The 14,175-nt window shown below is 37.0% G+C and overlaps 1 protein-coding gene across 2 annotated transcripts; it reads left to right on the forward strand.

The window, feature by feature from the left end:
• The first annotated feature begins 201 nt into the window (after positions 1–201).
• On the forward strand, positions 202–11,047 carry lmx1a (LIM homeobox transcription factor 1, alpha). 2 transcript variants are annotated; one of them, XM_051876188.1, is made up of 8 exons: positions 202–970; positions 1,466–1,646; positions 7,548–7,765; positions 8,471–8,652; positions 8,973–9,050; positions 9,375–9,459; positions 10,431–10,589; positions 10,668–11,046. In XM_051876188.1, the coding sequence occupies exons 2-8, from the start codon at positions 1,468–1,470 to the stop codon at positions 10,802–10,804; spliced, it is 1,038 nt and encodes a 345-aa protein (XP_051732148.1). In that variant the 5' UTR covers positions 202–970; positions 1,466–1,467; the 3' UTR covers positions 10,805–11,046. The 2 variants fall into 2 exon arrangements, with proteins under 2 accessions (XP_051732148.1, XP_051732149.1); XM_051876189.1 differs by having other exon boundaries at positions 202–1,646; positions 10,668–11,047.
• Positions 11,048–14,175: the final 3,128 nt, after the last annotated feature.

Raw genomic sequence — 14,175 nt, forward strand, 5'->3', positions numbered from 1 at the left:
TAAGTCCAGTTATTTGTTTTTGGTTTTATGTAATTTGTTTTTTAAAATTCAAATAAACTAATTTAAGATAGCCTATATGACCCTGTTCTGTTCATGACACTGAATAATATAAACTCAAAACAAATGTTTGAATATATGTTTGAGATCACCCCAATGCTGTGATATGTTTAAAAAAAAAATAATAATAATAAAAAAATATTATAATGGCTATTAATTTAGAAACGAACCTCTTTTTCAGATTTTAAAATATTTTTATCTGATCTAATTAAAACCTAGTATCTTAAACCCATCTTTTGTATCATAGCACTTTACAGAAAAGTTAAGCTATAATTATCCAATATACAGAACAAATTGTAGAAAAATACAATAAATCCAAATATATATAATTATCAGGAGTGCTTCATTGTTAATGTATGTGAAATGCATTGCATTTATATGCATATTTATAAGACCCCAAGCTTAATTAATGTAACATTTTTTTCAGGGTATGTTTGAACCATCACGTTTATATACATTTTCAATCAATCTTTATAATCAGTTATTATAAAATTTTAAAAAGTGATACTCAAGCTGATACTTTCATATTAAGTAGGCCCATGTATTTTTTAAGTAGGGCTACTTGAAATGGCCTTTCTTAGTCCCAAAGAGCATAGTTCAAAATTCATACTCGATTTATTTAATGCTTGAGGGAGATTCATTTACCCACATATTTAAATTAAATACCCACTCTCTAAATTCAAGTTTTTCATACATGTTCATCATAAGTTAATATAAAGTAAAGGCTGTACACTTACTGCGCACTCTCCACCTTTTGATGGGAGGAGAGAGAGAGAGAGAGAGAGAGAGAGAGATAGAGAAGGTAACTGACGCGCAGGTTTGTTTTCATATGGATCTTTTGTGCGCGTTTACAACTATCTGAGCATCTGTCGAAAGTTGCACAGGGCCGCAAACGGATATTTTCTCCTCAATGGTAAGTGGATCTATGTCTAATTCTATATATCATCTTTTAAAGTTTTTGTGAAGTTTTGTCAAGTATTAGAAGTAGTTCCTGTTGTTGAACAAGCATGCTGAAATATGCGACAGTAATTAATGAGCCTGATTTCGCACAATTAAAAGATAAGAGTTTTTTTAAGTTGAAATGAATGGTGATTGAGACACAATCAAATCACATTTGTTCATACTGTATTTCTGCTGTTATTGTTTATTCACCCGTGGGTGAATTCACTTAGTTTCTTACATTTATTTTTGTTTTTCAGTGATTATTTGTCCACACATTAAACTTTCTACATCTTCATTTGTCATTTCAGCTTCAAAACCATGTCACAGTTATGTAAATTATCCTGCAGACAGTTACTAAAGACTATCACATTTTTGATTAATTTGTCTAGTAAAGTAGGCTACATAAAATTACACACTGAGGTCGCTGAAGTTACCCAGATGGACTAAAGATTTGTCTTTATTTCAGACATGTGGAGAAAGAGCGTGTGTGAGGGGTGTAATGAGCTCATCCGGGACAGGTACCTGCTCCGCGTGCAGGACGGACTGTGGCACGAGCGCTGCCTGCACTGCGCATCATGTCGCGAGCCTCTGAAAGACACCTGCTTCCTCCGCAATAAGACACTCTACTGCAAGCGAGACTACCAGAAGTAAGACTCTAATTACTGCTAGGCTATTTGTGTAAACAATTATTTCGTTTTATGATAGCCTACTATTTGAAGTTAAATAGGAAAAGGTTGAAGTGAGTCCACGGCAGTCAGAAGTTTCTTCCAGTCAGACGAAGCACATTCATATTAGCTACTAGCTAATATTAGTATTAGCCTGTTATCTTAATGTTAGCATAAAGTTCTTTACTGTTGCTTTTTTGTTTTAATTTATTTGCTCATTTCAAATATTTGTTAATTCCATTTATTTTTCTTAAATGTTTAAGAAAACGAACACAATGTGATTGCACGAGATTATTGCGAGAATTATTCCAAATATTTGTATTTCCCTGTATATAGAAAATTACAAATTAGTCATACAAAATGGTCATAGTTTTCGATAGATGCATGTGAAAGTACAATGGATTATTCTACCATTTTTAAAGATTGAAGGCTTACAATAAATAGGCTCTTTTTATCATACTTACTGAAGAAAACCCTTTTAATTATTCTCAAAAGAACATTTTAATGATTAACCTACACAGAAATAATCTTAAAGGATAATGCCAGTAAAATGTTAATATTAAGGTTTGAGTTCACATCTGAACATCCTCCAGTAAATAATTTCAATTCCTGTTTACATCATCTCAGATGGCAGTGGAGTTTATTCTATTGATTCTAATGTTTGGATGTTGCAGGCTGATCTATTTCTTGCTGCTAAATTAATTTTACAAAGGCAACTTTGTGGCTAAAATAATATAAAATTAATTAACAACAAATTTCAGTCCTGAAATGTTATATCTGCATGCTTGCTGATATAATATTATGCATGCATGTACTATTTTGTTGGCACATAATTGTTTACCGATTTACATGAACAATATTTCTATAGTCCTATGACTGTCTTATGGTGAGTGTTGGTGTTTTTTATGTGAGAGAGAGACTGTGCGTATTGAGGGACTTGGCACAGAACTCCTGAAAGACAAGGTGACTGCAGGAGGAAGGGTCGCGGTGGGCCATGGAATGCGAGAAGGCTTTCACACACAAACACACACCGTTAGATCAGGAGGACAGCACTACTGACACACTGTCAAGATGTGTTAAATTAGCAGGACCCATCGGTGTGGCAACGGCAAGCTGGGGACAGCATATGGCCACATCGACACGGTGCGCAGACCCCCTACTACCCCCAAAACTCACTCTGATTCTCATTCACACACTCATATGCACATTCTCACCTCCAAATAAAAAAAACAGTTTGCCAAACGACAGAGCGCAATGACCCTGAAAAGAACAGACAAGTGTAATTATGGACACTATTTGAGTTTTCATCACCATCTAAGAGTGCTTAAATCGCTAACATTTCATTCCAATAGCTGATGTATCCGCTCCAGCTGTCAAAAAGTTTGAGTTTTCAACAGAAAGGCTCTGACTCTTGTGAATCATAATGCTTTTCATATTAGTAGTCCATCAGCCAAAGTAATAATGATGGAGAAGTGACCACTGTGCTCTTAATAAGAGAGCTGAGGCTGAGTGGAGGATTGAGCCATATGTTCTGGGTACAGCAGAGCCTTGTGCAAGAGAATATGAGTGTGTTTGTGTGTGCATGTTGGGGAGGGGGTGCGTGTAGCGGGGATCTCTGCGTGTGAAGTATGTCAAGGCATCTGGATAGGTTGGTGCCCAGTGGTGCCCCTGCTTGGTGCCCGTCCGACCGTGAGATATCTGACCTGACCAATTAGCCACATACGCAGTGCCTGGCTGGCAGTCCTACCCAGTAGCCCAGTGCTTATCTACGGGCTCAAGGGTGGGAAGCTCGCTGACCCAGCACTTACTGACCAGGTTAAGGAGCAGCTTTACTGTAAATGGGTCAGCAGGCTGTTCTATTAACAGATACTTCACTGTTTTATAGTGGTGATCAATGTGATTTGGATTTAAAGTGATGCTTTGGGAGTAGAATATGGGGGAGAAAGATGTAAATTCGACTAAAAGAATTATCAGACTTGATTAATAGCTGTCTTGATCAGAGGGCATAAGAGTGCAATTCTTTAGTGATTTCCAGAAAGATGGTTATAATTTTAGTTTGTTAAACATTTACACTATTGTTCAAAAGTTTGGGGTCGGTAAGAATTTTAAAATATTTTTGTAAGGCGTCACTCACCAAGGCTGCATTTATTTGATCAAATAGAAAGTAAAAACAGTAATATTATTACAGTTTAAAATAACCATTTTATATTTGAATATATTTTAAAATGTAATTTATTCCTGTGTTGGCAAAGCTGAATTTTCAGCATCATTTCTCCAGTCTTCAGTATCACATGATCCTATAGAAATCCTTCTAATATACTGATTTGGTGCTAAAAAAAAAACATTTCTTATCATTATCACAGTTGAAAACAGTTGGACTGCTTAATATTTTTGTGGAACCATGATTTTTTTTTTTTTTTCAGGACTCGTCAATTAATAGAAAGTTCAAAAGAACAGCATTTATTTGAAATAGATATTTTGTGTAACAATGTGAAAGTCTTGACTATTTGATCAATTTATCCTTGCTGAATAAAAGTAGTAATTAATTTCAAAAGAATCTTACTGATCCAAAACTTTTGAACTGTTATGTAAAATAGAACTTACTGTGACTTTTATTATATTATGACTGTCAAAAGATTAAAATATGATATTTAAAATATTTGAGTGATTTTATTTTATAGTTGATATCCTAACACATTTCTTATGATAACTGAATTCTAACATTTAAAAAATGCAAATAACTTCTATCAAGCATCTCATCTTTTCATTAATAAATTCATTGCAATTCATATGCAAATGTGTTTTTCAACTACACTAAAAAAATCCATAAAAATAGGGCACCATGTACTGCATTAAATTGTCGGAATTTTCCGTATTTATTTTTTTACAGTTGTTTTACCTGTATTTTGAATTTTGAGCTTCATTGCGTTGTGTTTTAGGGTTAATGGAAATGTCCGCAAAATTACTGAATAATGTCCTGGTAATTTTCTGCCAGTACATTAGTGTACAGTTTACATTGTTTTTGCTTTAAAAGTAAATTATTGTAATAATTTACTAATTTCTAATAAATTAACTAATTTCTAGTTTGTTGTCCAAAAGAATCAAGGTTGCAATAATAGTGAAATCAACATTTTTATAGCAACATAGCTGCTTCCTGATCAAAATAGCTGTAGTTGTCAACTTTTAACTAAACTTTACTATATCTAAATCTATCTTGAAGCATGTATCACATTGCTTCCAATGTCACTATAATACACAAACATGTCATTGACCTATTCCGCTATGTGCATTCATATACCACAGATGCTCTTGCATATAATGGAGTAGAGAGCAGCACTTCTTTCTGTCCCTCCTACTGAACCCTAAAGAACTCGCAGCAGTTTCCCCAGCAACCCCAGGGCAACACTAATAGTTCTCAACAATGCAAGGCTTTGGGATGTTTCAATTCATTCTCACAAAGGAAGAGGAATTTTTGCTGTCTGTACACAAACACACTTCAATGCTCTCACCTAGCTGAGATACACATATCAACAATAACACCCACTGATCAATAGCCAAAAGCCTATAATTTGAACAAATTGTAACAGAGAAACACAGATACTGTATCTCTTATGCATCAACATACAGTAATTATGGCGCTGTCATTTAAAGAAACAGTGTTTGATGACTCCAATTCAGTCTGTGATAGAAATGAAAACTTCTTGGGGTCCTTTTAAAGCAAATAGGGTAATAACAAATACATATCATCATACTTAACCCCAGTTGATTAATCACAATACATTTAAAGCAATTGTTTTTTGAACATGTTAAATGTTTAAATATGCAAATGATATATGTGCTAATCTGCATACACTTCCAGAACAAAAATCTGAACATTGGATAAAGCCATCGGTTCTTGTTTCATTTTGTTGACATATTAGAGTTAAAGGTTTTTACTGGGGAGTTTTCTCTTTTTATCACTCCGTAAGTCAAAAAATACTGTCAACAGCCAGAAAAAAATATGTTTACCATGTTTTCAGAAATAAAAAATTATGTAAATCAGGCAAATGTTGCCCTCTATAAAAACCTCCAGAATATAGAATAAAACTGGAAAGTTCTGTACCTAAAAGTGCTATTGAAGTGGGTTTTAAGAAAAACCCTTTAAAGATATATATTGTAATTGAATTCTACAGATGCAAATAGATAAAGTGTATTTTATATAAAGTGTAAAGTGTGTATTTTGAATGTCTTCTTTCCTCTAGTCTGAAAGAAAACATGTTATGGACACCAAATAGCCCAAAAGCTCAAAATTGAGCAGTGCATGAAAAACAATGGTTTTGCCTGTAGTGTCTTGCTTTAAGGAGTAACCTGTCAGTCCAAGTCTGAAGCTGTCACACCTCTTGGGCTGATTCTCTATAAGCCTCCCTGTCACGCTCACCCTAAACCTTAAACTACAGCTCCACTCTCCACCCCCCTCCGGGCGCGGAAATCTCAGGCCAGTTTGACAAACAGAAAATGTGGTGTCTGCCAGGGCAGGACAATGGCAGCGAGGCTCTGGGCCAGCTCCCTCCTTTGTCTGGGTTTGGTTAAGTCGAGTTAAGATCATTCCCTGGACTGGCCTTACCCGCCGGGAGGCGTGATTCTTTCCCTCCGTCTGGAGCCACGGCCTGCCGAGCTCTTTTCTCCCCCCTCCCCGGGAGTCCTGCCCCGGACACAGCCGTGGAGCCGGCCGCCTCTGTCTAACCCGCTGAAACCCAGCTCTGGTTGCCAGGCGCTAAGATGCACACTCACCATGCTGGAGGTATGCGTCTGCATGCTTGTTTTTGGGTGAAGGGGACATGGCAAGTTCTTGTCTCACTCTTTGATGGACGGGGCGACTCAGCAACATTCCTGGAATCTCTGATGGAACACTGTAAAACTCAATAAGTTAAGGAAACTCAAACCATTTGAGAAAACCCATTGCCTTAAACCATTTAAGTTTAAAATACAATATTTATGAGCAATGGTGAGGGTAACGCATTACAAGTAATGCGAGTTAAGTAATCAGATTACTTTTTTCAAGTAACTAGTAAAGTAACGCATTGCTTTAAAATTTACAACAAAATATCTGAGTTACTTTTTCAAATAAGTAACACAAGTTACTTTGTTTTCCCATTTATTGACTGACACCTCTCCTGTCCTCATGTTGTGTGCGCTGTGGTTATTCCACATAATGGAATAGCAGTGCGCTGTGGATATTATAAAAATATAGTAACGCAATATTGTAACGCATTACTTTTAAAAGTAACTTTCCCCAACACTGTTTATGAATACTGTGAATTATAAATGATTTATCCTTGCATATCATTATTTTTATTTTTTACAAAAATTCATGTGCCTTTGTAATCTTTAATCAAAATAGGTTCTCCTTCCCCTAGTAATGACTTCTCTGATGGCATGTTTACTGGCGCGAGGACAGGACAACCTGTCACTCACATGAGACCACAGCAATAGCAAATGACATCAGTTCAACGATCCAGTCAATTCCCGATGGACAAAATCAAGTCCCGAATCCAACATTTTTTCTTATTTCAAAAGCTGTTTCACTCAGATACATCACAAAATGGAAGAAAAGACTATCGCAACTTCCATTTCAGGTCGACTTTGAAAGTCCAATGCAAAGCATGCTGGAAAAATGAAATCTGCCGTAACTTGTTCAGTTCGAGTTCTGATTAATATATCAGTTACTGAGTTCACGTAACATCTCTTCTATTAAGTACAATAAACTTTCAGCAGTATTTGAGTAAAATGAACTTACTTAGTAAATTTGACTGTTAGGTTTTAAAAGTTGAGAAAGAACTAAATCGTTCTCTATGCTGTTCGTCGAAAGAGATTCTGAGAAATGCATATTATTAATCCTTTCAGATTGTTTTTGGTACGGTGCAAGGGCTGCGCAGAGGTCATTTCTCCGGCCGAGCTGGTGATGCACGCAGGCCCTGCGGTTTTCCACCTGCGGTGCTTCTGCTGCTGTGTGTGCGCCTGCAGGCTGCAGAAGGGAGACCGCTGTGTGCTTACAGGGGACAGGCTTTTCTGTGCCAGAGACTATCACAACCAACTGGCCAGCCCAACCACCTCCGACTCAGGTATTGTTTTAAAACAATCCTGGTCCTGGAGTACCACAGCACTGCTCATTTGGGATGCCTTACTTATCTGATACACTCGGTAAGGTCACGGTGCCTCTGCTAATGATCTAATGATATAAATCAGGTGTGGTAAATAAAGGAGACCTCCCAAATGAGCAGTGCTTGGGTCATTTAGTACCAGGATTGAAAACCACTGTTTTGACACAGATTTAAAAAAAAAATAATAGAGGAACACTACAGGCTTCTTCTGGTATACCATACACTCACTGGCACAGAAATACTTAGACTAGATTAAAGAATGAAGTTGATATGTATTAAAATAGTAATATTCATAATAAATAAAAATAGTATATATTAGTATTATAGTAAAATATATTGTTAATAAATTATATAAATAAAGCACAACAGTATAATGCTATAAATTAATAAATAATATAATATAACAGAATATAAAATATACCAATCTTTTATGATAAAGGTTATATTTATTTGATAAAATTAGTAAAAACAGTAATATTGTGAAAAATGTAATTTATTCCTGTAATGGCAAAGTCTCTTAAGTGTCACATGATATTTCAGAAATCATTCTAATATGATGATTTGATACTCAGGAAATATTTATTTCAGTTTCAGTTCATTATTATTTATTATTAGTTATTATATGTTATTTTTAGACACTACAAACATCTGTTTCCTTAACTACAGGTAAAAGTGAAGATGTTGAGGAGGAAGAGGATGATGAAGACAACATTAAGACTGCAGGGGACTCTAACACAATAGGAGACTTGGAACACAAGAGACCAAAAAGACCCCGTACCATCCTTACAACACAGCAGAGACGTGCTTTCAAAGCTTCTTTTGAGGTCTCATCCAAACCATGTCGAAAGGTCAGCCATTTAAACTGACAGCCTGAAAATTAAATATATAATAACAAATGAATATAAAATATATTGAATAATAATTAAACTACTTTAAATCTTGTTTTAATAAAACAAAAGCATCAAGCTTTGTTTTACCTCCCTATTTTATTAAAATGATTGTCTTTTACATTTTGTGAAGGAGGTTTTTGTGTAGCCACAGCTGGTCTGGACAGCACTGCTGTATCTATCTTTGTTGATCTGATACTCTAGTGTGGGTCAGTTCATCAGTTAGCCTACATGACCCATAGACCATGAAGGTCACACTATGGCTTTCTCTCTATTGTAAGGTAAGGGAGACGCTGGCAGCAGAGACAGGATTGAGCGTACGAGTCGTTCAGGTCTGGTTCCAGAACCAAAGAGCCAAGGTAATGTGATGCCCACCGACACAGACAAACACACTCATTGAAAGAACATCAACTTATGCAATTGATAACAGATCTCTTTCTGCAGTATATGAGCTTGCCAATAAGGAAACAAGCTGTGTTATTGCCTCGTGTAGGAAACTGATGACATATTATGTATAGATCCCCGTAGATTAGACTTGGATTTCCTTTCAGCATAGCGTTGTGTTTTCGGCCTTCTTTCGCATTACAAAGACATATTTTCTCTTATTAATTTTCTAATTTCTATATGTGAACATGGACTTGTTTTTATTATAAGATTCTCTTTCACACACATTGTCTCTTTAGATGAAAAAACTGGCAAGAAGACAACAGCAGCAGAAGCAAAGTGTGCCCTCTCAGGAGAAAAGGGATAGCCAATCACAACACACTGGTATACAAAGTTAACAGCAATTTCACATTTTGCTTAACCCCGGGTTATTCTCTTTTTAAAACCCACTTTTAAAGTAACGTTTCACACTTGTAATTAGCACAGCTTTAACCCTGTATTATGTAAACAAGGCCCTCTTTGGTGAATGTGATTTCAGCTATACATGTTCCTGGAGCAACATCTTTGTTGATCCTGGAACAACATTTCAATCAACCAATCAGATTTGAGGGACAAGTTTACACTTACAGTTTGTCAATTTTAGGCTTACTACCAGGGTTAGGTGCTTCTACATCAGTGTTATTCACCTATACTTTTCCTCTGGTTTTAGGGATAAGTTATAGGGTTAGGTTAGTGGTAGAGATAGGGTTAGGAGTCAATTTTTTCTCCAGGATCAATAAAATATATTTATCCGGGTCAGGAACATGTCTTGGCAAAATCACGGTGACTGTCGTCTTCAGAATGTAACGGCCAGTTCACAACAACCAATCATAAACTGAACAGCGCATGTAGTAATAAATATTCATGAGATTTGAATAGTCAGAAATTTCTCGCGCTCGTATGTAAAAAAAAAAAAAATAATCAAAAAGTCAAACAGTGGCGGAAGACTGTTTTATTCTTACAGTTAAAGTACAAAAAGTTTCTTCAGGTCAAACTGGAAGGTACAGTAGAATAAGAATACTAATGCGCAAGCGCGAAACAAGACGTTTTTTAAACAGGTCGCGTGCTGTATTTGTCCAATTAATGATACTAACAAACACATATATTTACATTAGAACGTTAATTGGTGGTTTACGAATCTACAGTGTGAAATGTAGAAAAAATACAACCCATTATTCTGTTAAACCAAAGTTTAGAATGACCCGGGGTTAATAAATTTTATATGTGTAAGCCCTTTGTGGCCTAAATTCATCCTTTAGGCGAAGATATGTAAATATATCGACACCACATTAAGAAGTTCTTTTGTGTGACCACAGCGCCCTCTTGTGGAGTTCTGTCTGCTGAGCTGGAGTGCGCAGGTTCATATTCACTTACCCAGCAGAATATCAGTCTGGACTCACGAAGCTTCAAGTTGGACCCCTTCAGACAGGGCCTTACCCCTCCTCAGATGCCTGGAGACCACATGCATCCCTATGGTATAAAACAAACACTAATATAGTACTGGAGACATACTCTTTGTCCATCCCATTTATTTATCATCTCTCTCTTTATAGGTTGTGACACACTCTATGACGATACAGACAGTGACCCTCTGTGTCATTTTGGAGACTGTATATCGTCTAGTGAACCCTCACTTTTAACACCGATCGACCGATTGTATTCAATGCAAGATTCTTATTTTGCCTCTTGAGTGTCATTCAGACAGCTCAGAAAAGATATGGGGAGAGAGTGCAAGTGTATGTATGCTTGTGTGTGTATTCTGCTTATGCATGTTTTTTAGGGTAGAAATGGTTGTGACTGGCAACAATGGAAATGTACTGTGATGAAAGTGTTCTTTGTGTAATTTGTATTTATTATTTTATGTGTAATCTGGACTGAATTACAATAAAATGCTGCAAAAAAATGTATTTAAAACAGCCAATGAGTTGGCAATATTGTTTCTTAATTCATTTGACCTTGACTTATCAAGTTAAAGTCAATGTAGTTTGCCATTTGCAGTTTCACTCTGATATGCAGATGCATTATTAGTGATATGGTAATTTATAACAAATTCAAGTATCCACAAACAATCATGCACTATACTGCAGCGTTGCAATGAGAACTGGCATTTTCCAAACTCAAGGTCATAGACAGTCTAGGCTTTCAGCACCTCCTATCATTATGCATATCTTTATGGCACTTTTTCAGAGCCAGATGGTGGTCCACCACAGGGCATAGCATCGCCCAGATCTTTAGACTCCCACTTCAACATCAGAAATACACATAAATATGCTCCACATGCAGCCATCACAATCGCCTATACTGTTTTTTTTTTTGTTTTTTTTTTGTTTTTTGTAGATCTATAGCTACAGCCAAGCTGCATTCTTGCATTTATGTGACCACCCAAAAGCCAGACCACTGGGGCTGCCCCTCAGGAATGTGTCAGTGTTATAGTTTGGTGTATTGTACTGTAGAAGTTGAGGATAATATCAGGTGAAAAAGTAAGGCATGCTGCAAAGATAGGAAGCCCTTCATACTGTGCCTCTTTGCCCCAGCAATGAACCCTCTTTCTGTCTGTACCAGGTTCACATTTCTTACTCTGATATCAGACCTCCAGATGTAAGAGCCACAAGTCACTGGGCAGGAACAATTTAACTGTCTGTTCCTGTCATGTGGACCTATCAGGGGATGTTGCAGAGCAGAGGTGAGATGAACAGTGTGTTTGGATGAGCAAGCCTTCATTTTAAGGTTATTTAGATAAATAATAATTAATAGCCTAATTTAACACCGCAAATTTTTAAAGAGAAGGACTGGTTGTTACTAAGAACTGTTTCCATTTTTTTTTTTTTTTTTTGGCTTGATGATGCCCACATTCTTGGAAACCTATAGTAAACACTGCACTACTTATAGCGACCAATGTAGGCCTAGTCTGATTCCCAAACAAATATGAACAGGTTATTTTAAGTCAAAAACACAATTCACGACCATGTAGTCCGATCCTTGAAAGAATGACTCAATAGTTATGCCAAATTTGTAAAATAATAATTCTTTTGATCTAATCAGTCAAACGAGTTTTTAAAAAATTGCATCATTTCCGACTCAAAATCAAACAAGTATGCTGTAATCTCGACTCGTGAGACGTCATTGTTCGTAGAACGTAGTTAAAGGGGTAGTTCACCCAAAAATGAAAATGATCCCATGATTTACTCACCCTCAAGCCATCCTAGGTGTATATGACTATCTTCTTTCAGACGAACACGATCAGAGATATATTTAAAAATATCCTTAGTTGTCCAAGGTTTATAATGGTTTTGAAGTAAAAAATAACGTGTCCATCCATAAAAAAAACTAATCCATACGACTCCAGGGGGTTAATAAAGTCATTCTGAATCGAAGCGATGCGTTTTTGTAAGAAAAATATCTATATTTAAAACTTTATAAATTCAAATAACTAGCTTCCGGCGGACAACCATACGCAGAATGCGCAAGTCGACTTGGGCCAAATGAATAATCCTCTGTCGCAGGATGTAGGAGTATTGTAGGAATAATGTTTCTCGCTAGAAATGACATCAAAATTGAAAAATGTTGCTCAAAAACATACATTTACACACAAACTGAGCAGCAAACTCAACTTTCGGACGCCATCTTTAATTTTCTAGCTCAACAGTCACAGAATGGACGCACGGGATTGTGGGATATCAAAGGCAGTGAAGGATCTATGCTGCCTTCAGAAATCGATCAGGTGAAGCTACTCAGGAACCAGGAAGTGAAGCTAACATTGGATTCGGACGTGCCTTGATGCCTTCCTACCTTGAAATGTGTCCTCCGAAGGCAGCATTTTCCAGTTTTTGGACACAGCCTACGAAAGATGCGCGAGACGCGTCTGGGCGCGGAAAGTTAAGTAGCCTACATAGCCGTTACGCTTTGTTTGGCTAAAGGTTGCAGGCTTGCCTTCCAGTGGCTTTGTTCTGCATACGGTCCTCCACCGGAAGCTAGTTATTTTAATTTACAAAGTTTTAAATATGGATATTTATCTTGTAAATATGGGATAATTTTCATTTTGGGATGAACTAACCCGTTAATAATGCACATAAGTTTTGATATAATCGGTGAAATAATATTTTCTGTATCTGCTGACTGATGAGTGGACACGTCACTGTAATCTGCTTAAAACAGCACTAGCTGGCACGCAAATCGCAGTCTCTTGTGCATTTATTGGCGCGAAAATGTCAGTTGGCAGGCCAAGCAGCCAAAGCAAACGAAAAATAATCAAACGGCTATCATACAGTCACAGCGGGTAGCAATAGCCTCGTTATTATTACGATAGCAGCCAAGAGGCATCCAGTCAGCTGATCAGTTATTTATTACGCATTTCGTGCCAGGATGGGCTGCAGACCCGCTCCTTCTTAATATAATTGGCGTCACGCTGCGTTAATGCCCGGACAGATGCGACTGGTTAGGTACCCGTGCAACTCTTCTCCTTCTGTGCTGAAATGCAGAAGAGCTCCTACTGATCAGCAACAAAAAAACAAAACAAAAAAACAAGGGCCATTCTTGTTAAGTAGTACATCTGCATATTTCCTAATATATTGGCTAAAATATTAAGCTCACTTTCACAAAAATCATATTAGCCTACAAAAAGTAGCTCACAAAAATTATTAGTTTTATCACATTTAATTGAATAGGGTAAACTTTATACAGTATGTAAATATAAAAAATATAAAAACGCTATTCTGATGCCTATTATAAAAGCTAGACGTCATGGCAATAGAAAATGCTCATTAGCTCCTGACCCTAAAGCCTCTCACATAGAAGGAACAAGGTGAAGGAGCAACTAGAGGCCTATAGAGACTGTGGGCCTGGGTGACAGTGGGCATAGTGCCCAGAGACAGCACGTCCTGGCCTGGGTGTCAGATCTGGGGCAGCATGTCCAGCGTGAGGCTATATGAAACAGTGGGTGTGTGAGCGAGCGGACAACAGGGTGTTTCTGGCAGTGTTTATACTGTCTCTCACATACTTGGTGAGGGTGCTACAGAGACACTAAGGAATGACCCTGCAGACAGTCACTAACTAATATTACAT

This window comes from Ctenopharyngodon idella, chromosome 20 (assembly GCF_019924925.1).
Source record: "Ctenopharyngodon idella isolate HZGC_01 chromosome 20, HZGC01, whole genome shotgun sequence".
Lineage (NCBI taxonomy): Eukaryota > Metazoa > Chordata > Actinopteri > Cypriniformes > Xenocyprididae > Ctenopharyngodon > Ctenopharyngodon idella.

What these genes read in the sequence shown, in the direction of transcription:
- lmx1a (XM_051876189.1), top strand. Translation starts at nt 1,468, where the DNA reads ATGTGGAGAAAGAGCGTGTGTGAGGGGTGTAATGAGCTCATCCGGGAC. An exon ending in CCCAACCACCTCCGACTCAG is followed by an intron (nt 7,766 to 8,470) that starts GTATTGTTTTAA and finishes CCTTAACTACAG; the next exon opens with GTAAAAGTGAAGATGTTGAG. An exon ending in CATCCAAACCATGTCGAAAG is followed by an intron (nt 8,653 to 8,972) that starts GTCAGCCATTTA and finishes CTCTATTGTAAG; the next exon opens with GTAAGGGAGACGCTGGCAGC.